The sequence below is a fragment of the Bombus bifarius genome, unplaced genomic scaffold (assembly GCF_011952205.1).
Source record: "Bombus bifarius isolate JDL3187 unplaced genomic scaffold, Bbif_JDL3187 scf7180000007966, whole genome shotgun sequence".
Classification (NCBI taxonomy): Eukaryota; Metazoa; Arthropoda; class Insecta; order Hymenoptera; family Apidae; genus Bombus; species Bombus bifarius.
The window spans coordinates 7,229,651-7,252,649 of record NW_022884352.1 but is presented as its reverse complement, the minus strand read 5'-3'; the positions used below and the strand labels follow the sequence as shown (position 1 = coordinate 7,252,649).

The 22,999-nt window shown below is 34.9% G+C and overlaps 1 protein-coding gene across 2 annotated transcripts in view; it reads left to right on the top strand.

Moving 5' to 3' along the window:
* The window catches only part of LOC117216362 (extracellular serine/threonine protein CG31145), a 93,575-nt gene that overhangs the window by 55,499 nt on the left and 15,077 nt on the right, over positions 1–22,999 (top strand). For both annotated transcript variants that reach the window (XM_033463061.1, XM_033463137.1), the window contains exons 2-3: positions 8,908–9,032; positions 15,011–15,086. In XM_033463061.1, the coding sequence (XP_033318952.1) occupies positions 8,908–9,032; positions 15,011–15,086 (201 nt within the window). The remainder of the gene's footprint in view (positions 1–8,907; positions 9,033–15,010; positions 15,087–22,999) is intronic.

Sequence of the window (22,999 nt, the reverse complement as noted above, 5' to 3'; positions counted from 1 at the left end):
TTATGAGTCTGAATGTTTTCTGGTTTCTTATTGCTAGATAATAACAATCGAATGTAAAAGCTCAGAACGTGCTGATCGATTAATATAGATTAGGAGAATAGATGTTGTACTGTTGCGAATTAAATTATTTATCTGTGGAAGTTTAGTTGCAAAGCTACGATTATTTATGCCAGTTCTTCGTGACAAGTAATCTTACGGATGTGTTAGGTCGCCTTTCAAAAGTTTCTTTCGCAAATTTTTTGTTTTATATTATTTCATTGAATTGTGTATTATCCATTTTGTTCTATTACTACAAAATGTAGTAATAATTTTGTGGTAATAGAACAAAATGGATAAAGCAGAAAATATTGTGCATTTATTTTCTTATAGAACGAAAGAAACTTTAGGGACGATCTAATAGAGATGATAATGAATTGCTAACGAATTTTTGTTTAATTTCTTAAACAACGCATAATATATTTATGAAATACGTTCATGATACATATTCAAATATTTGTGTAAATCACCGTAGATCTATAAACTTCTCGACTAAACTACCATACTTTTAGTAATATAAGGAAATACAAACAAGTTAAAGATCGAAGAATTTTTTGTTTCTATTAAGATTGATCCTGTTCGACGACAATCCTTGCGCGAGAAAGTAATTGGAAATGTGATTTACATCTACTTTCGTAGGAATTAGCAAAGAAGAGTACAGATTAAAATTTCTTCTCCAACTCGTACGATTGTCTCTTAAACTTGGTAAAAACTCTGAAAGTTGTTAGGACGAACACAAGTGTTGAATTATGTTGAGTTTTGACGCCACGGTGACGAGATCACCGTGTAGTTACGTAGGTAATTCGATGCTTTGACCTGGCACAGAGTTTAATCCTCGGGAGTATACGTACAGCAACATGCATATTAAACGCATCTACGCGGAATGGAGGCACACGCATTATGTGGAACAACGTAGTCGAGTAAACGCAGATTTCGAAAGAAGAAAACGAGCAAAAATCCAGATACACGTCTCGACACATTTTCTACCCTCGTAGTCATTTTCTCTACTCGATGAGTATGTTTGCACACGATACGTATTTCTTTAGATCGTTTACTAGAAGTTGGATTGTTGGATTAGCCTGTGCAACGTAAGATAGAAAATTTATGGTGCTGCGTATAAACGGAATGTGCAAAATTTAATATCAATGTAGATCAAGTTATTCGAAGAACAGAAATTCCAGAAGGTTTTATATCCATTTGCTGTTGTTCTGTATGAGCGAGATATAAATAAACAAATCTGAACTATCTAAGTTTAGAATATAGAAAGAATTTAAATTCTGTAGATAAAATGGAAAATGTATTGTGTTATATATAACGAAAATTGCAAGATTTAATATCAACTTATATCAAGTTATTGGAAAAGTAAAAATTCCAGAAGATTCTATATCTATTTGCTGTTGTTTCGTATTGGTAGGAATATAAATGAACAAATCTGGACTCTTAGAAAATTGGAGAATTCCCTAGAAAATATAATTTAAATTTTTTAGATGAAATGAAAAATGTATAGTGTTACGTATAAATAGGAATTGCAAAATTGAATATTAGTACGAATCAAGTTGTTCAAAAAATAACAATGCTAGATGCTTTTATATTCATTTGCTGTTGTTTAATATCAATAGATATAAAAATAAACAGGGTCTCCTATACTGCATCGTAACCTAATCCGCAGTGACTGAAGAGTTAAGATACTTAAAAACGTTATAAAATTAATTTCTCTTCTTTCTTCGTGTTTCATCTTGTAGAACGCTTTCATGGAGAACGATAACCATTTCCCTTGTCAAGGATCATGAAAGAACGTTCATAGGGTTTCTACAAACCACGCGATAAAATGACGTGCTCATAGAAGTCTAATGTATCGTTCTCACACGCCAGCTGCAGTTCGCAAGATTACGTTAATTAGCGTATGCAAAGCCAAATTGCTTCCGTATCTTACTACGTCGTCGGTTTCATCGTGAAAAGAATTATGCACGGAAGCAAAAAGAGAATCGCAGCGACGATGACGAATTTCCATGGAAGGAAATTAGTCACTGTATATGTACAGTGACTCACGAAAGCATTTCAACGTCCTATAAAACGGAATAACTTTTTTAATATCGGGCCAAAAGACTCGAGTTTTTTTAAGAAGTTAGATCGATTAGTTTACTGGATGATGCGTCGAAAAAGTTTTGTAAAAGTTGCGATTGATCGGAGTCACGAAATATATTTCTTTAATTTTCATTATAAGCTCAAGTGGGTCTATTTTCTTCGCGATCACGTTTGATCCAACGTTAAAGAAATTATTCTGTTTTAGAGGTCTGCTCGAATACTTTCGTTAGCCACTGATATAACACGAAGACTTTTCTTCCGTTTTCTGGAACGTTAGCGAGAGATGACATTATCGAAGTGAATCATAACCACATTAATATGTTGTTCGTGGTTGACGTTATTTATAAAACAGCACACGACGGTCCTTGGAATTAATGGTGCAGTGGACAATGGAGATTAGCATGGCAGAGGTCGTTTCGTGATCACTGTGACCAACCGTCCAAAGTATATACCGATCTGTTCATCAATCTTCTTCTTCTACGGTCGAAAGGCTGTCCGTGCTTTTTTCTGAAACGAAAGAATATGCATCCGTCGTTGAAAGTATTCGAACGCCATAAAAATCTTGCATGTTCATGCCGTACGTGTTGCATGAAATGTTTTGAAATTTCATTGACGCAATAACGAGACACGATTGTGACGATTATATTGTGTGAAATTCTCCTTATAGAAATTACACGATATTTACTTGTATTTGGACACTCAAGACGAGATTCGTATTTCTTTGGAGATTCGTGAAATTAATTTTCTTTATAAACGACGGTGTAAAAGAATGGTGTAAAGAAAAGTTGCTTTTAAGACATTTTATGATTGCTGTCGTGGTTGATATTTACAGAAGGAATAAGATAATTGAAACTGATCGGAAGTACTCCTCCGCCTTCGAGATAGCGTAATCAAGATAGTGTCGGTTAGATATCTGCATCCGGGAGACAGATTGAACCAAACATTTCTTTTTTCTTATTTTTTAGCAGAGCTTTCCACCATAAAGTGATATTTACGCATTTATTATGTAAAATACGCCTTGTAAATAATACATTGCATTTACCTACGTATATCAAAAATCTAAAACTATTTTCTTCTTGAAGAGAAGGCAAGTCATGGAAAGAGAAAATAGAAAAGGAGATGATGGAGGGGATTAAGGGATGCAACAAGAGAGAGGGAAATTAGAAATAGAGGAAAAGAGAGAGTGGAGGACAAATAAAGGAAGGGATGAAAAAATAAGGAAATATGTATATTTTGTTCGGTAATATGCTTTCTTTTTTTTTAATATTTTATAAATTACACTGAAATGTACTCCACGTATTCATATAGCTTATGTGCGAAAGTAGACACTGCAGCGCAGTTTAAAGCTTCGTCGCCTCCTAAATACAACACAACCTTCAACTGGAATTTCTTTGGACAACGACTTCACCAGGGATGAAAATTGTCTTCACCAAACGAGCTTTTAAAAAGCAATTTTCTAACACAATCTGTTCCTTGAATTGGTTAGATCCTTCTAGACAGACAGTCCTATTCCCTTTCTTATTCTGATAAAGTACACGAAAAAACGTAAAGTAATATGATATACACACAGTTTATCGCAAAAAGAAAAGATCTTTTCAAGACTTGAAGAAACCAGTGGCGACATCGATACGAAATTTTTGTCACATAGAAATACATTCTTCGTTATCATTATGTGAAGTTTTTATGGCGGCTAGATCATTAGATACAGCGTTATAATCAACAAATTACAAAAAAAAACAAAAGAATTACAGAATTTGTTTCTGTTGCATGATATTGAACGCACCTAACTGTTTTTCTTGATTATTTTTGCGACAGACATACATTATACATTATATAATTAGACATACACATACATTATATAATGTATAATGACTCAATTTCGGAAAGAAGAGAGACGTGATTTAGTCTGACTCTCGTCTATAGATATGGTATACACGAAGGATTGAGGCAATTAATTCAAAGCACCTTCAAACATCTCTGAAGTTGGTTAATTAAGGTGTCGTGATATCCACGCCCTTGTTAGGATTCCTTCTATAAAGTCGATTCGCCAAGAAGGTTCTTGAGATACATTGACCTCACTTAAATCGACTTTGTCTTGCAAAAGCCTCGCCTCGCTCTCCTTTTCATGGTTTGCATTAATATCGAGAAAACATAACTACAGCGACTCGCGAAAGTATTCCGAAACTTGTGGGAACTTTCATCGCGTCATGCGAAACTTTCATAAGGATGTAATAAGACACGATTATTACGCTTATATTGCGGATATTTATGCAAATTTCCTATCTTTAAGAACGTTTCCCATTCTAGTCTTTGTAATTATGGAAATTCACATTTTTTTTACTGGTGTTTGGCATATTTTTTGTCCATTATGTGCATTTTCTTCGTGCGTCTTCTGTATATTAAAAATTTTCCCTGAATTCGCAAACATCCATCAGGCGATATAACGAATCTCGTTACTAATAAAGTCTGGAAATATTCCAGAAAATGTAAAAAATGATGTCAACTTCGTAAATTGTGAAATACAGGAAAGTGACGATTCTACGAACATTATTGTTTTTCAATTTAGCTTAAAATCGATCGTTGTTTATCGGTCATATTGGACGAATGATCTTACGAAGTTAAATTATTCATTTCTCGAAAACCGAATATTAGTCGTCCACTTATACAGTGAAATTAATAAAAGGCAAAGTCAATTAGTTCAGCAGCTCGAATATTCAAATACTTTCACGAATCACTGCACAATCACACACACACACATACACAACACACCGAGATACTTAATTCTCTTATAAATCACAGTGAACAATAAGCGATTGGAAAAATAATTATTCTCTGTTGATCGACTCGAAAAACCAGGTCAACTTACCATCATCACTGTAACATAATCTTTCGTCGTTTCGGAGACCCAGATACGTTGTTATGAATAAATGAATTCCGCATTGTCTGGTTGGGAAAGTTCCACAGGGGAAAAAACGAGACGCGTTGCGTAACTCAGTCGCAATAATGGCACACAGGGGAAATGGGTAGAGAGGGGAAGACGCAGGATGATTAAGGTGACAATTAGTGTGCTGATTAATTTTAATAGATCGCGCGCCGAGGCCGACCGTGATGGCTGATAAAGTTTTCAGGAAAAAGCAACTTTTACGAGCGTCCCTGAAGCTCGTTATTGCCGCACCGGATTCCTATAAAATTTACGAGGCGAACGTCTGAATAGTTGTTATGTATGGAATTCCGGAAATATTTTTCGCCCTCATTGGCCCCGACCGACTCGGCCTTCGAGTGTTTTATAGTAATTGCACCAGCAACCATCGAATTTAATGTCAAACGGAAACGTGGCTGCGTTTAAATATTAAGTTTGCATACGAATTGTTGCTTTTCCCAACGTTTCAACTTTTAGTGGTCGATATCCGTCCCCGAATTTTGTTTCATCATCGATTATCTAACGGATCAAGGAGGAAGAAATTTGGTATAAATTACGTAGAAAATTGGAGCTTCTAGATGGAAACGGCATTAAGGAAGCTTTATTTTATATCTTTCACCATGTTTTTATATTATATGTCCGCATTATACATTTTAATATTACAAATCCGTATTATTCGTTTTAACGTTATAAATAATTTAGTTGATATTTTTCATCATAAATCTTCTTAACTCTCGGGGAATATCGTTTTTCACTAACCCGATCGTCATCCTGGATCTTTCATTCCTTGGCTCTGATTTCTTCTTATTTTCGGTCTTTAAAAGAACCTGAAAAAATTCCGACGTACTTGTCGTAGTCCATAATTTACTATACTATATAAGCCGTACTTTGCACAAATGCTTAAACCCTTTTGCAATAAAAATAAATACCTCCGACATCTTCGTTTCGGAGAGATTAAACAATGAAAATTTCGCCTGGAACTCGGCAACCCATATTACAAGTGGAAGGTTAATATCGAATATAATTGTTGGGACATTTAGATGAGAATATTACACCATTTGAATGGAAGAGTCCAAGATGATAATCACAGGGTTTTTAAAGACTATTTGTACGAAGTTGGTCAAGATTGTGGTTAGCTGTGATTGTTGGAGTTTTTATGGTAATTCTTCCTTACCATTCCGCAAACACGGGAAAAAGACTGATTGAGATTTCCACTTCCGAGTTGGGAAAGTTTAGGCTGTCAGGTGTTTTCGACGTAAATCGTGTTCATTCGGACTGATTTCAATATCGCAGCTAACTTCATCGGACTTGCGACGAGATGGAACTTTCGTGGCCTGATTCTTCGGCGTGACTAAGATATTAACGAAAATTATTATATCGTCTGTAAATTTTACTTTACCTATCTGTTAATAAAATGAACTAAACTAAACAGATCGGATGTGCCATTATTAAAACGCATATTGCAGCATCTTTCACAAAACTTCGTCCGAAATGATTTACTTAATACTTACTACTCTTCTGTTTGCGATAAAATCCTAATAAAATTCTGTTTATTTTTCTGTTTATGAATTTTCTCAAACTTTAAAATTAATGAATTGTTTGTAATGAAACTTGTAAACGTTATTTATGAATATACTATGTGTATTATACATTTTTAAAATTATGTATATATTTATATATATTAGAATAAAAAATATATTGGCTCAATATATACACGAATGATGTATACACAGCATGTACAATATATAATTTCAAAATGTATGACACTTATAATATATTCATAAATAATATGCACAAGTGTTTCAATCATTTGACAAATCAGTGTATAGTTTATTTAATTTTTACCTTTCAGATTCGAATGGCTACCAGCTATCAGCCTTACTACCGTGCATAATTTGTACACAATATTATTTTTCGTGTACACTATGACACTTATTCCTCTACTTCTTATTGCTAGTTTGTCCTATCTTATTCTACTTTGTCCTATGCCACTATCGTCGCCCCGTGAGTCAGTATACATGAAAAAATGTCATTTTTGCAATTCGTTATTTTTATAGCTTGATTTTTTCAATTTTTTGACCAATGAAACGAACGAAGAACTTATGGTGAATAAAAAATCTACAGACGTTACAAGGAAAAAGGTACGAATCGCTACAGCTCTGTAAGAATAAGTCGAGAACAGCATCTACAGCAAGTTCAGCCATTCCTTTGATTCTCCAGATAATTCAAAAGATTGAGCGCGACGCGTCGTCGAACGATCAGTATGCAAGTCGGCAAGCAGTGGCTCAGCCATTCTGCGACTTCCTTTCCGGAAAAAGGAAGAGAACAAGGATGAAGACTTTCCGCTGAAACAGTAGATCAACCATCGTGAAACAAGCTTTCTCTTTTCCGTTTCGACCCTCTTTTACAAACCACAGGACAAAAGAAATTCTTTAAAGCAACACTTACCTATAAACTGTCAACTAGACGAATAAGGAGTGAAAAATTGCCCGCCGTAAAGATTCAATCTATGGATCTATCAAAAGGATAAAGAATCGAGTGGAAATGTGGTTGAAGCATAGTCGAACTGAAATTATTGGGTCGTTTGGAAAGTTTGTAGCGTGTTTCGTAGTTTACCGAGGTGGTCAAGACATAATCGAATCGAATGATGAGTTTTAATTTTAGTTGGGTACTAAATGAAAAAGGTAAAAGAAAAATATACTGGGTGGCAAATTTTTGTAGAAATTTATCCTGGATAGTGATTAGTTTCGTTCGTCGTATATTATACCGAACGTTTTAATTTTTATGTTTTATACATTTTTACATACCGTAAGCATTCTATATAATTCACCATCAAATCTCCCGTAAATGAATAAATTCTATCTATCACATTAAATCTATTTACCACGAAGTTCCATTTTTCGATATGATAGTATCGAGCTTCGAATATCAACGAAGGCCATCCAATAAATTTTTTATCTTAACACGTATGTCCAATGCCATTCGCTGGTAATAATTTACTGTCATTTATCCTGACTTTTACGAAGTCTTCAATTGCGAAACATAGGATACTTTAACGACCTGCAGATATCCCTGAAAATAATAAGTTTAACAGAAATCGAAGTTCCTCTACAGCTGTCAAAAATTCTCTTGAGATAATGTACGTGTTACACATTTTTCTTCAATTTTACCGCGGATATTCTAAACCTAAGCTAATACAAGAAAGAAAAGACAGACAGCGACAAAGGGAGCAAAAAGATGAGATTTTAGTGGACTGAAGAAGTAACAGGGAAATGTACGTTATCGTGGACACGTGTCACGCATACGCGACTAAACCCTTCCAGCCGGAGATAAGCCAAGAAGCACGCCTTAACGGTGTTCACGTACCGCCATGGGAAACACCTTCCTCGCTATGGGATAGCCTATCAGACAGGCGGGGAGCCCTTAGATCCAGCGTGAAACGAGGGGTCAGGCTCGTGTCGACAATGTCCCATGCATTTTAAAAGGCCACGAATTGCGTTTTTTGAACCATCACACATGTAACCCAGACATTCAGCATCTCTGAACTTACACCATCGGCCAAAAATTTAGTATCACTTCTCAGTCGATTCTGCCCAATTTCCTGCTATAATAATTTCGTTATTAATCGTCTCTGTTAGCTCTTCTAGTTTGATAAATCTCTGATGAAAATGTTTCTCAAGATAGCACAGATCTTGTAACTGACTTTCTTTCGAATTCTTGAATATTAGTAGTTCCATGTTACTGACTGATGGTACGATATCATTAAATATTATCAAGTACTCTGTTTTGCTTCTTTTTTAAGGTTTGCTCGATGTACGTGTGATTCTTAGATCATAGACTGACGTAGCGTTTCTTGTTTGTTTTAGGAAGAACAGTTCGACGCTGGAGAAATTTCACCTACAAATTTCCAGGACAGAACTATATCCGCAGAACTCGAAGTACGTGGACCAATTGTTGCACGAAATCGCGACGAAGCCTATCGTTCACGTTGGTGAGTGTCTTTGTTCTCCAAATGTTCCCCTCTTTTAACAAAATTCGTATTTGCGAGATATCGATGATGCATTTTAAACCTGTCAGTAATTTTTTTAATTTTTTGGGACGATAAAGTCCTGCTAATTGAATTTACGTGTTTAAACGTAATTTGTTATTATACGAAGGAAAAATCATAAACAGTAGAGAGAATCGGCGAACTTCTATGAATTGTTCGTTCTTCGATGGTCTCAGGTAAAATGCAATTCTATCGTAATGTATTTGAAACGAATGAAATCGAAGATTGTAAATTAATTTTCTAAGGCAAATAGATCTATTGCCAATTTACGTTTATTACCAGCCGGGTAGATTTATGAAATTCTTCGTAAACGAACAGAATTGCGATGCTCAGTAGAATCAGACGCCGCTGGTCAGACCTTCGTTCCAAGCCAATGCAGCGCATGATAATCGAAATTCCCGAACATCCGAGTAATGCTACGCGATCGAACATACTGTAATATAAATTTTCGAGCGACAGTGCACGCAAATCGTGCCCGGAATTTTTCCTACGGCAAAATAATAGATGGTAAGCCAGCGGAGCCCGTACGTGGACGTTTATTAAATTTTACGTGGCTCGAAATAAATCGACGTCTTCCTTCCTCCATTCTTTTCTCAGTCGATACAACGTTCCGCGGAAAAATGTACAAAGAGGGAAAAGATTTGGCTAAATTATTACCTTGATCGGTAAATTCTATCGTTTTATATATAATGGAAATTTCTATTAATTGAGTTCTCATATAATATACCTTGTTACTTTGCAGAAAAACACAACCTTTATGTATATAACAGAGATTGGTATTAATTAATCTTTAAGCAAATCATTAGCTCGATTAAAAAGTTCTGTCGTTTTTATTGTTCGAGGGGAAAAGGTCAAGTGTTTTATGTTACGACGGAAATATCTGTTAATTAACCTTTAAGTAAATCATGAAGTTGATGAGAAAGTGCTGTCGCTTTTATTTTTCGAGAGGAAAAAAATCAGGTGTGTTCAACAATATAGCAGAAATTCCTATCAATTAATCTCTTACATTGATCAGAAAATTCTGTCGTTTTTATTTCTTGACAGAACAAAGCCAATTGCCTTTGCCGTAAAACAGGAATTCTTCTTAATTAATCTTCAATAAATATTCCCTTGTTACTTTGAAAAATGGAATTATCTTTTGAAATTGTTGTTAATTAATCTTCAGGTAAATCATTAGCTTGATCAAAATATTTTGCCATTTTTAGATTCTCGAAAGGAAGAAGTCAAATATTCTATATTATAACAGAAATTGCCTTTAATTGATCTTTAAGTAAATGGTTAATTTGCTCAGAAAATTCATATCGCGTTTGTTTCTTAACAAGAAACTATCGGTTGCCTTATATATATGATACAAATCTCGGCTAATTAATCTCTGTATCCCTCGTTACTCATGATTTTCCACCATCTGTAGTAGACTAGTAATTTCCTTCGTCGTCGAAGAACGTGCCATTTTTCATAAATTAAGTATCCAAGAAGTCAAACAAAAGTAATTTAGACAAAAATGAACCGTGAAAAGAGATCTCGCACGGTATCGAATTGACTAATTATCTTTGTAATATCCATTTTTCGATAGAGGATAATGAAGGCATTCGATGAAGGGATAATCGTCCATTCGGTGGACAACGAAACCGTGACAGACAGTGAAACGCGTGTTCCCATCGCCGTTCGTTCCATCGTCGCGAGCCAGGGAGCTAACGAAGCCGACGCAACAAATGAAACGAGCTGGGAGGAGGGAGGGAAGGGTGGAGATCGGGGAGAGAAGGGAATTAGACGAGCCGGCATAAAATTAATCTGGAAACGGTGGCGCAATAATCTTCTCTGTTGGAATTAATTTCTCTCCGGCCCATGAAGCCAGACAATTAACCGGTGTTATTGTGGCCGTGGCTTTGTGCTTAGTAATTGCTACTACGCGGTTCATTGACTAACAATGCCGCGCGATCGTCCGATCCTACGGAAAGAGCAGAATAGACAGACAGGAGAGGAGAGAGAGAGAGAGAGAGGAATGGAGGAAGATCAGCTCTCACAGACTTTCGGAGCGTAACGTTTTAAAATTAGATCTGGCACTATGTCGCACGCTCAATTTCCGCTTCGATCATTATGTCCACTCTTGCTCGATTATTTTTATTCACCATACGTGTACCACTTACATTTCTATTTCTTTCTTCTTCGTTTTACATTCTTTCAGTGGCGAATCGAATGGCAATTGTTGGAGGCTTTTGATTTACCTTTTGTTCCTTTTCGAACTGGAACGGAATCCATGAAATTTGTCGTGCTTCTCTTTTTTTACTTTTTCTTGTTGTTTCGTCATTAAATGGATTCGACATCGACGAGCATTGATTTGCATTTGACGATTGATGCATAGGAAATGAACAATTATTAATAAAATTATTAGTATATTTTCGTATACAGTTAATGATTGGCATTTTTAATTATTTATTTAATACTCATTCGCAAGTTGTACAATTCTCGCGAATAATTTGACCGCAAGCGCCGACATATTATTAATAACTATAAAATAGACTGTAGAATATTTTGATATTCGTATTCTTGCAGAAAATTTCCTTTGAATTTGCATATAGCCATAGCGACCCAAATAATTCCCAGCAATAAAATCACGGATTAACGTAAACCATAAAACGTAACATCTTTAATAGTTTTCAATAATAAAATTCAAAATCAATAGAAACCATAAGATATATCAACAATCGTAAAAGAGAAAATAGAAAATGATAAGCAGATAGTTCGAGCGGCTTTTAGAACTCGTCACGTATATGCGTGACGCGTGGTGGCGAAAGGGTGAAAGAAAATTTAATCAAAGATCGAAGTGGACTTTTCAAACATCTCGTAGAGAAACCGGGTCGCAGGATTTCTAACAAACTGAGAAGTTTCGCGTACCGAAGCCGAGTGGGTCGATGTAATTTTGATAGTATACAGTCGATGCGATAGTTTGTTGAACAAATCACGATGCAGAGGTAGCAGGAGGAAGTTAAATCAACGGCAACCAGTGGCTGGTCGACGGAGATGCAATTATTAAGCGGTATCGGGCTGGCGTGAAGGAAATGAGATCGGCGATCAGAAGGGAGAACAGGACAAAGACGGTGCTCCGGTATCTTGGTAACAAAGCAGCCCCATCCAACTTCCTAGACAATAATTAAATTACTTCAGAGTGAATTTCGTCACTCGATACGATGAAAACTGAGCTGTGGTATTATCAGGTCACGGTCCTCAAAAACTTATCGTTTCTAATTTCCTATCGTTTATTTTTCTAAAACAGATAGTGTCAATTTAATACAATATGGTAATTAAATACAAACATTGTTAGAGAATTTCAGTAGATTAATAGATCGAAATATTCGGAATTTATCGGATCTTCTATTCGATAGTAGTCGAAGACTATCAGAATTTCAATAGCTGCTGATGGTTTTCCAAGAAGATAGCACAAACCGAGGAATGAAATTTTGGTAAATTAATCAGTTAGCAGTTTTTCACGAGTATATTCGTCATGAAGAAATGACAATATTCTGTGTTATAACAAGTATACTCGTCGTGCGTAAAATTGCAATTTTAGTGAAAACTAAAATATATTTGTAAATTTTATGATGTTTTGAATAGTTGGAGATTAAGAAGAAGTAAAAAGAACTGATAAAAATATATAAATAATTATTATGAAAAATTTGTATATAGTGTGAAGAATGCGATACATTTTAGGCACTCACTTTTCAAAGAGATCGCGACAGCTAACTGGTTAACGTATTGAAATGTTCAGGACTCCTTGAATTTTTAACCTGACAATTCTTGATATTAATCAAAGTTTTTTTGCCTGGCCATGCGTTTCAAAGACATTTAATTCAGCATTTTAATTGAATCGTTTGTTTTTGAGAAAAAACAGCGTCAATCAAGAAGCAAATTTTCGTGAATTAAACAATCAAGATGTTTCAAATGTATCAAATCTTTAACGTCATCAGAAAATATCCAGAAATTCGTTCATTTATTGGAAAACAATTTAAGAGACTTCTTATCAAACGTTTATCTGACTCATCGATGAGGTAGTAGCTGTCGATAAACACCCAGAGTTTTCCTTACGCCAGCTTTTCCGAACTTTCCTCTTTTTCCCTCTTCGCGACCTTTGAACTTTATTCGAGTTCAAGGTAAAACCAGCTCACACAATCAAGTTCGAAAATCGATGGGTATCCGGTGTGTAAAGCAACATCTGACACAAATTGAAACGCTTCCGAGAAACCAGTGACCGAAATGTTCCGCGAAGTCGTGACTTTTAATCGCGTAACAATGGTAATGAGCTATGCAACAGAGGTTTCTCGTTTCTTTCGTTGCGCAACGTCGTTTTTCAAGTTTCAATGCCAATTTTAATTACCTAGATACACGTCACGTTTTTTACTTGTCCTTTCAACCATTTCATTATTTAATATGGATACCAGTGGGAAGAAATTGCAACATGGTTAACACACCTGACGTAAGTAATGACTGATAAAGCATTTGATAACTCGATAGAGAAAAGAGGGAACGTTAATTTGTTTCTTTTATAAAATAAAAAGAAATGTGAGAATTAACGATAGTTAAGTTTCCAGTCTATCATTCTTAACTTAAGTATGGAACAAATCTCAGTTGAACGACAGGAAAAATTTTCGAAGCTTCTAACAAATTTCCAAAGATGAAGCATCTATCTGATAATTTATATAACCTTAAGAGTAAACTATTTTTATAAAACGAATAGCAATAGCCATTTTCTTAGCACTTTCACTTCATCATAAATAAAATGAATGTTCGAAGAAAATGCCGGAATCATAGGCTGGTTTAGTTAATTGAAAAAAAAAATAGGAGTAAATTAGTTTTTACCGAGTAAGTGGCGGTTTAAGCTTCGAGCACCCAGGATCTAAGTAGTTCGAGTCAATAATTCCAGCTACGCGACGGCAGGCAGACGATTAATTGTCCTGTATGATAAATTGACCGCGGGTAACCCAGACGGCTGGCACCTAAATTAGGCATATATCATTTATGAAATTGACACAGTGGACGACGCACGATCGATATTACATTCCGTACGTCTCTGCCAAGAAATTTTTCCCGTTCAACTTGCTCGAGCTTTGCGGGACGCATCGTTTTCTCTTCTGTCATAAAAACTCGCGAAATTATATCATCCAGGAACTTTGGATTAAAATAAATTTACCCTATCTGCATGCTCCACATGGCATTTTAATACTATCTTTGACAGAGAAATATTTTTTTTCACTCCTTTTCTGCTTTGGATCCTTATCTTATTTTGTTAATTTCTACTTTGAATTATTAACGTTTTCTTTTCGATGGATAAAATTTAATTTTAATTTGTTTAATTTGTAGAACATTTTGGATGTATTTTTAAACTGTGCATCTTTCATTTTTTTTCCAGTTTGGTTCCTTTAAGTATCAGTTTCTCTTGTCCGTAATTTGGATTTAGTTTTCAACTTGTACAAATCTATAAAACACCTTGAGTATATTTTTAAATCAGATTAAAAAACTATGATCTAAACTGGGGAAATTACCTATTAGATTTTTTGTAGATGTTTTAGATACCTGTATAGCTAAAGGAAATAAAATTTCATATGCTTAGTAAGGGAACAAAATGATTGGAATTATAATGAGATTTAGTCTTCACTTTAACTTAGAACGGAGAATTTCGATTAACGCTGCGTAGAGGTGTCTGTTGATTATTTCCCCGTATCGGTATACGACGAGAGCGCAATTAAACGCGACTTAATCGCACTAAGACCAATTGAATCGAAAATCTCGATTGCTCCGGTTCAGCTCGAGGAAATCGAGTCGGAGATTCATGTACCTCGATCCAATAATCGGATATCTTTCCGCGAGACTAGAGAGTAAATAGTTTGATTCCATTCTGACTTTGTATTTTCCCTTTTTGTTCGCAGTTCAAAAAGAGGGCGGCACGCAACTGAAACTCCAAATAAATTATTCGAACATGCAGGCTCTCTTCAAGCCTATGAGGTAAGTCGAATGGATTTAAATCTTTCCAAGAAGAGGTCAATCTTACATCGAACGTTAACCAGGAATAATGCAATCTTCGTTTCTGATCTTCCACAAAGCAACATTTGCTTTAACATTTGATACATGAGGAAAGTATCGACATAGACATTTAACAAATTTTAGAATAATTTCCGGTTTAGTATTTAGAATACTCCGAGTAAATAAATTAAAACTTCTTTTAAATAAAATCCGACTGAATTATTTTCATCAAGTAAAATGTAATGACATGATCGCAAAAAGGCTGCTTTTACCATCTAAAATTTTTCTTAACATATATTAACAAAAAAGACGATGAAGTTACTTAGAACAAAGTATACTTTGAATACTATCCTCGTTTTTCTCATTTTTTCATTTTCTTACTTTTCTCAAATTTTCTTCATATATTTACGTAATTGGTCGAAGACTAAAACTGAGAGTTTCTTGAAAGCTGTCCGCTTATCTCCAGCAGGCATGTGAGTCACGTTTGATATACGAATAGGTGGGATGCGCTGCTTAGTCTAACGAATGAATGCTCGAAACTTGGAGAATGAAGATAAGCGAGAGAGAGAGAGAGAGAGGTAGAGAGAGTTCCTTAGGACACGATTTACTAAGGATTATTTCGACGAGAATCGAATCCGCGAAACGCGTCTTCGACGAGATAAAATCGAGCGAAAGCATTTAATTCCGTCCGAATCGGATGTTAGTTCCGAGGATTAACAATTTATTTGATCACTAAACTTGCGAGAGCGCTCCAAGTACGAGTTATACACCGTTTAATCCTCTGAAGTTGAGTCCTAAGAACTTATAAGTTGTTGCAGTAGGGACGTCTTGCTGTTGCAATGCTGAAAATATATCAAACTTGTAATCCAATTTGTTGCGTGAAGAGGGACGTAATTGCTGCATTTGCAGCATTTTTCAAGCAATAATATTCGAGCTCTTACTTTGAATATTGTAATTATTACGGAATTCTTACAAATAGTCGCAGTATTTTTCAAGCAATGATATTCCAGCTTTTACTTTGAATATTACAATGTGCCTATAGAAGTTTTATATATATTTGCAATATTTTTCAAGCAATAATATTCCACCTTTTACTTTGAATATCGTAATTACTACGGAAGTATATGTATAAATCTCAAACTCAATAAACATAGTTGGTTGTATCCTCAATCTTGAGCCTGTTGCATACGAACAGCATGCCAGCTTTACAGTCGCGTCAGTTTGAAGATACACAAGCTCGTGAAAGCATTTAAACTTGAAGATACATCTTATGAATATATTATGGATGCTGTACTAATATATATATCATACAATTATCATAATTAAGACACACAGCAGCCAAACTGAACAACTCCGTTGAAGTTACTACGTTGATTTTTGTAAAATTAAATACTATCCATTGACCTGAGGATTTTTATGCATTTACAGGGAATTTAAAGATATAAAAATGCCATAGAAATCATATAATATGCAAAATTATAGAAAATTTCCAGAATAGAATATTCATTATAATACTCAGTGTTTAATGCACGAAACAAATTTCAACCTAAATTCCATTTCATTAGTTCCATTTATAAAAATATAAATTTCCATAAATATCCGCGCTAAATTAATCGTATCTTTCCACTGTTACTGAGGAAGTTTTAAGGATTATGAAATCGATCAGTTTCTCTTCTCGGTGGCTCAAATAACAAATTTGATTTGCTTCAAGCATTTTACAAGAAAAAGCTATTAGCCAGCCAGCTATTACGAAATTATTCTCAGGTCTTCCTACGCTTTCCTTCTCGAAAAGGAGAAAGATTCGTCAGCTAAATGCGAACAGAAGAAGAGTAAGAGAAAGGAACGAGGCCTGCGGTTTTTCTTGCCACGTGGTTGACAAAGTTACGTGGATGGGATTACGAGCACAATTACATAAGTGGAGGGCCAAGTGCCTCGTGCCGTGCGAGAGCCACTCCAACTGTCCTTGCCTCTCTTCCACTCAATTATCATTGCCCACTCTCCCTTTTTTCCCTCCAGAAAACGCGATACGTCACATCCTCCCATTGTCTTTCAACCTAAGAACACTTCCCAGCTTAAGCAGACTGGAGGAAACGAGCATCGAGGGTCGCAAAACATTTTAGACACGTTCATTCTTTTCGTTTTTTTTTTTTTTTCTTTTTTATTGTACGCAGTTTCAACCTCCTACTCGCCCATTTTCCCTCTCGTTTCACTAAAGTTATGATACTTATGAAAAATGAGTTATAAATCCAAGAAACGAATTGTAAATTTTATTCTTTTCTTTTTTATATTTCGAAAACAAAATTTCTATGTCAGCAGTATTTTGTTTGCAGCTACAATATAACGACAAGTAAAATAATTTGTCCTTTTTCTATGCTCCAAGTAATTACATTTATGGGTTTACTAGTTTGTTAATGAATTTATTTAACAGAATTGATCACTTTACTATAGAAGACTCTAAATCTGTGTACAGCGGGATTTCGGAAAATATTCGATCGGAAATATTTGATTGCAAAATAAATTCGTCCTGTTTTCGTCGGTATAAATTAACAAATCTATAAATTAAATTGCTCTCTGCATTTGGACTCGAGAACGATATACACAAGTATTTTTTTCTACTCAAAATAACAGAAAATTAGTTCCAACATAGAAAATTCTTTCTTCGATGATTATTTTACAAATATCGAAATTGATGATAACAATAAGATTAGGAAGATTATGAAAATTAAGTGGCGAAGAATTGAGATTCTTTAAATCACCTTTTGCAGTAAAAAGAAGGCACTCTCTTATTAATCGTAAATCACCGTAATCGTCATAAATCATAAATCCTGAACGAAATTGAATGGCAGAGTTAATTATCCTGTCTGAGAATAGATTTAATTGTCTATTATCGTCGTAGATCTCAATCGTAAAAGATATTGCTGCTTAGTTTCCTCTCGAATAAATTGTGCACGTTGCCAGACCGGATACGAGCTGTTCTTAACTTATACGGGTCAATTGCGTCGACAGGAAGTTGCGGAGGACCGATGTTTCTCGCGTTAATTTCTCGTTCTTATCGAGGTGTATTTCGAATCCAGTCTCGTGGGATCGCGACGAAAAGCTACGTCGCGAACAAACTGCAGAAGTAATTTCGCTCTGGCTGCGACCTCGAAATACCAAACTTTCCTCGCCCTATCTTCGAGCCCATTGCACCCTCGTTCGCAACTCTGAGAAGCCTGATTTTGCTCTTCTTACTGCTTAATTACGACTACTATTTATGCTCGCCAGAGATAACTGACTGCTACAAGTGAAACGACAGACAAGACCGAAGTATCGAGGTTTTTAAGAAATTTTTTTAACTGTTCGAAAAATTCATAGCGTTTTTGACATTTTTATGTTCCGTACATAAGCAATTTTATATTCTATCATGCTCTATGTATGATATATTTATAAAATGTTTTCTTGAAACATCATCCAAATTGATATATCGTCATCCAATTTTCGTTTGCGTTACATTTATTTTCCAATGAAAAAAATGTGTAAACTTCAAGAACTAGAATTATCAGAGTGACTAGTCATTACGGTACAAATTTATATTTTTATCAACATAATTACACAACTAAAGAAGTGAGAGCTATATAGATCATACTTATCTACGAGTGACAATGAAATAGAATTGCAGATTGAAAGACGCCTTGAATCTCTGAAACATGTCACACGATAGAAGAGTATAAGATACAATTTTCAGTATAAAACGGAACCAAAGGGAGATACAATTATATTAAATATATCTAAACTTCAAAGAAGAAAATTAATAAACTCAGTACATAGCATCCAAGATCATATAATTAGAATTCGTTCAATGAAAGTTAATTCCATCCAATAAATCACATCTAACAAATAATAAACGAGTGACAATGAAATAGAATTGTAGACTGAAAGACGCCTTGAAAACTCTGAAACATGTCACACGATAGAAGAGTATAAGATACAATTTTCAGTATAAAACGGAAACAAAGAGAGATACAATTATATTAAATGTATCTAAACTTCAAAGAAGAAAATTAATAAATTCAATACATCGCATCCAAGATCATGTAATTAGAATTCGTTCAATGAAAGTTAATTCCATCCAATAAATCACATCTAACAAATAATAAACGAGTGACAATGAAATAGAATTGTAGACTGAAAGACGCCTTGAAAACTCTGAAACATGTCACACGATAGAAGAGTATAAGATACAATTTTCAGTATAAAACGGAAACAAAGAGAGATACAATTATATTAAATGTATCTAAACTTCAAAGAAGAAAATTAATAAATTCAATACATCGCATCCAAGATCATGTAATTAGAATTCGTTCAATGAAAGTTAATTCCATCCAATAAATCACATCTAACAAATAATAAACGAGTGACAATGAAATAGAATTGTAGACTGAAAGACGCCTTGAAAACTCTGAAACATGTCACACGATAGAAGAGTATAAGATACAATTTTCAGTATAAAACGGAAACAAAGAGAGATACAATTATATTAAATGTATCTAAACTTCAAAGAAGAAAATTAATAAATTCAATACATCGCATCCAAGATCATGTAATTGGAATTCGTTCAATGAAAGTTAATTCCATCCAATAAATACGATCGTAAAGGGTTAATTCTCCAATTATCGGTTCTCTTTCTTTGTGTATCCACTGCGTTTTAATTTCGCGCGATTTTTCACGATAATTTTCGTCAGCCCCTCGTTACTCGCGGCAAATACCCATCGCCGTGTTCCGGAACCGGAAGAACCGGGGAAAGGAGCGAAAGAATAAAGCAAGAGAAAACGTAATATCCCGAAGTGGAGAGAAAATTCGAGACAAGTGAGGCTCGTCGGGACGCTTATTGCGACTCCTTTTTATCCCTCTTGTCTCTTCCCGGGGGTTCGACCTCCTCCAACCATTTCCGTGCACACACTTGGCCCTTTAAACTTCCGGTCGGCCGAAGATTCCACGATAAGTGGCCAAGGCCGGCTTAAACTCCGGTAATAAGTTCGGCAATAAGTTTCAGGGAAAGTTTCCGGACTTGGACCATCCTCTGACACGCTACGAAAAGGGCTGGAATCGTTTGGGTGTCAATGGGTGGGAGGAGGAAGAAAGCTGGAATTCCACAAAATTGCCAGCGTCTGCAGCGCCACCAATCCCGCAATAAGCTCTCGTTATACGTTTAAAGAGGACACCTCTTTCTCTCCTCACGAAACGAACCAGTTCTGACTTTCTCTTTCGCTCTTCGTGTTCCTTCCCTTTTCTTTTTTTTTTTTTTCCTTTTCCACTCTCGAACGAAGAGAGATTCATTGAATGGACAATTTTTCACGACGACGTTCCTTCTCGCGAAATTATTTCTTCGCTCGGTTTCTTTTTATTCGAAGCCCGCTTCAAGGCTCTTTGATTGCGAGCTTTGGATTTTCGGGCAGATGAACAACTACTCGTTGAATCTGAACGGTGATTTTCGATTTCGTTCGAGCTGCCAGATTCGACTTTTATTTCCATTTTTGGAGGAGAGACGGCGATTTCGGAAGATGGAGAAGAAGTGGATGGAGATTCAAGTGGTTAGTGTATTAGGTTGTACTACTTTTCTATATTCCCTTTACGTATATATATATATATATATATACTTTTTTTTTATATCTGTGGATTTTATTTTTGAAGAGAAGATGGCGATTTCGGGGGATAAATAAGGGATAGATGAAGATTGACGTGGTTATGGTAGGGATATTGAGGTGGCTAGTGTATTAGGTCGTACTATTTTTTTATATTTCTTTTTTTCCTTTTTTAATAAATATTTTTATATTCATGGATGTACATAAAATTATACTTCATTTTTGGAGAAAAGGCAGTGATTTCAGGGGATCAAGTAGGAATACCTAAAGATTAAGGTGACTGATGTATTAAGTAATACTGCTTTCTCATATTTTCTTTCTTTTCCATAAACATTTTTATATTTGCGAATTTTATTTTTGCAGAAAAGACGATGATTTCGAACGATAAAGAACAAATAGACGTAGATTGAGGTGGCTGGTGTATTAGGTTGTGCTACTTTCTTATATTTCTCTTCTATTTTTTATTTTTTTTCTAATTAACATATTTATATTTGTAAATGGAAAATTGTATTTGATCTTTGGAGAGGAAGAAACGCTGATTTGTAGGGATGAAGAAATATTGGAGTATTTAGCAGGTTTTCTGAACCATTCTGTTTGCTTGTAAATATGTAATTGTATGTTAGGTTGAAATGTCTTTTTGTGTCATGCTTCTAAGAAGCTTATTTCTTTCCATGTTTTTGCGAAGAAAATATAACGCGCTTAAATTACCGCCAGTTTCATCATTTAATGAATTAAAGCTCATCAAAGTACAATGTTGATTATAAAATAATTAAAACTGAGAAGCTTCTCTTCCACATATGATTTCAATCTTATAACGTTCGTATGTACACCGATGTATAAAGGCATTCTTTTTAGAATTTATTGAAACATGTGTTTCTAAAAATGGAATATTTTGGACATGCATAGAAATCTTATATCTTTTCTATTTTTCAATTTCCATACATCTTACATTCTTTAAATGTCTGTTTATTCCTCAACAATTTCCAAAGCGATTATTAAAAATAAAATTGCTGGTTATATGGTTTGCGAGAAACACAAGTTTCCTTCTTATCCACCTTCCTGCGGCTAGCGAAGTTCGCGTTATTAAATTTGCCGCGAAACTTTAGCGTCTGAATCCCGTGTACTCCATTATTAAAAACACCTCTCCTTTTTCGCATTTTACTAACAAATTTCGATAATCTTCCTCGTTGCACTTCGGCCAACTTTTCTAAACTTTATCTCGTCAAAAGAACCGCGAATGATATTAATAAATGTCTTTGAAAAGCATGAGTCAGCTAGAAAGCATTCTCTATACTTCGATAATTGAACTAAATCATTGTTCACGCTTTGCATGTTTAGTTTAACCAACCGAGGAAAAGAAGTTGCTGGTCGTAGGTCGGATGTTTTTTATTCGCTTTCCACCACTCGGTCGACTAATCGACCAGCAATAATTACCATCGACCTACATCATTAGTTCTAGCCGCAATTAGCGTTTGACCATTCACGATATAGCAAATTTCAATGGAACTGGTTTTACGAGCTTCACAAAAATCTCGAGCACTCGTGTATACGTATACGTGACTCGTATAAAGTTGCTCGTGCACGAAAAATTGTAGGGGAGTACACGCAAAATATATACAGGTTCAAAACCTCAAACTCGAAAAATTTCAATAATCGAACTCTGTACTATGTATTAAAAAAACATAGAAAAAAATGAAGAAATAATTCAAGCAAATATGATTCATTTTTATGCTTCTTTAAATACGATAATAAAAAAAAAAAACAACCATTAATATATAAAAGTACGTATGGTAATACCCCATTTAAAAATTCTAACAATCATTTTATTTCGTCTTATTTCGCGATATAAAATACTTCATTACGATAAATAAATAATATAACAAGAAGTTTACTTGTCAAGAATATTGACATAAAAGTAGACTCATCACAGAAGTTCAACTAAATTCCTTCGGTCACTTTCATTTTCTTCTAACACTGAAAAATACATTCAATCCGGAGAAAATATGAAAGAAGTCTTATTAAAGGTTAATTAAAAAATGTAGTTTTACACGACGACTCTTCGTTCCAATCTTTTATCAAACGTCTTAGAACATTGTTCTTTTTGTTCGTTAAAATGAGAGCGTACTCGTCACATAGATATTCGAGAATCGTAGCAGGGTTTTAATCAATTTGCGGTATGAAACGAGGCAAGAAGAAAAACCGAAGCTCGTATGTCCCAGATTTTTGAGGCGGCCTGTAAGAAAAGCAATTCCTCTAATCTGACCTATAAATCTG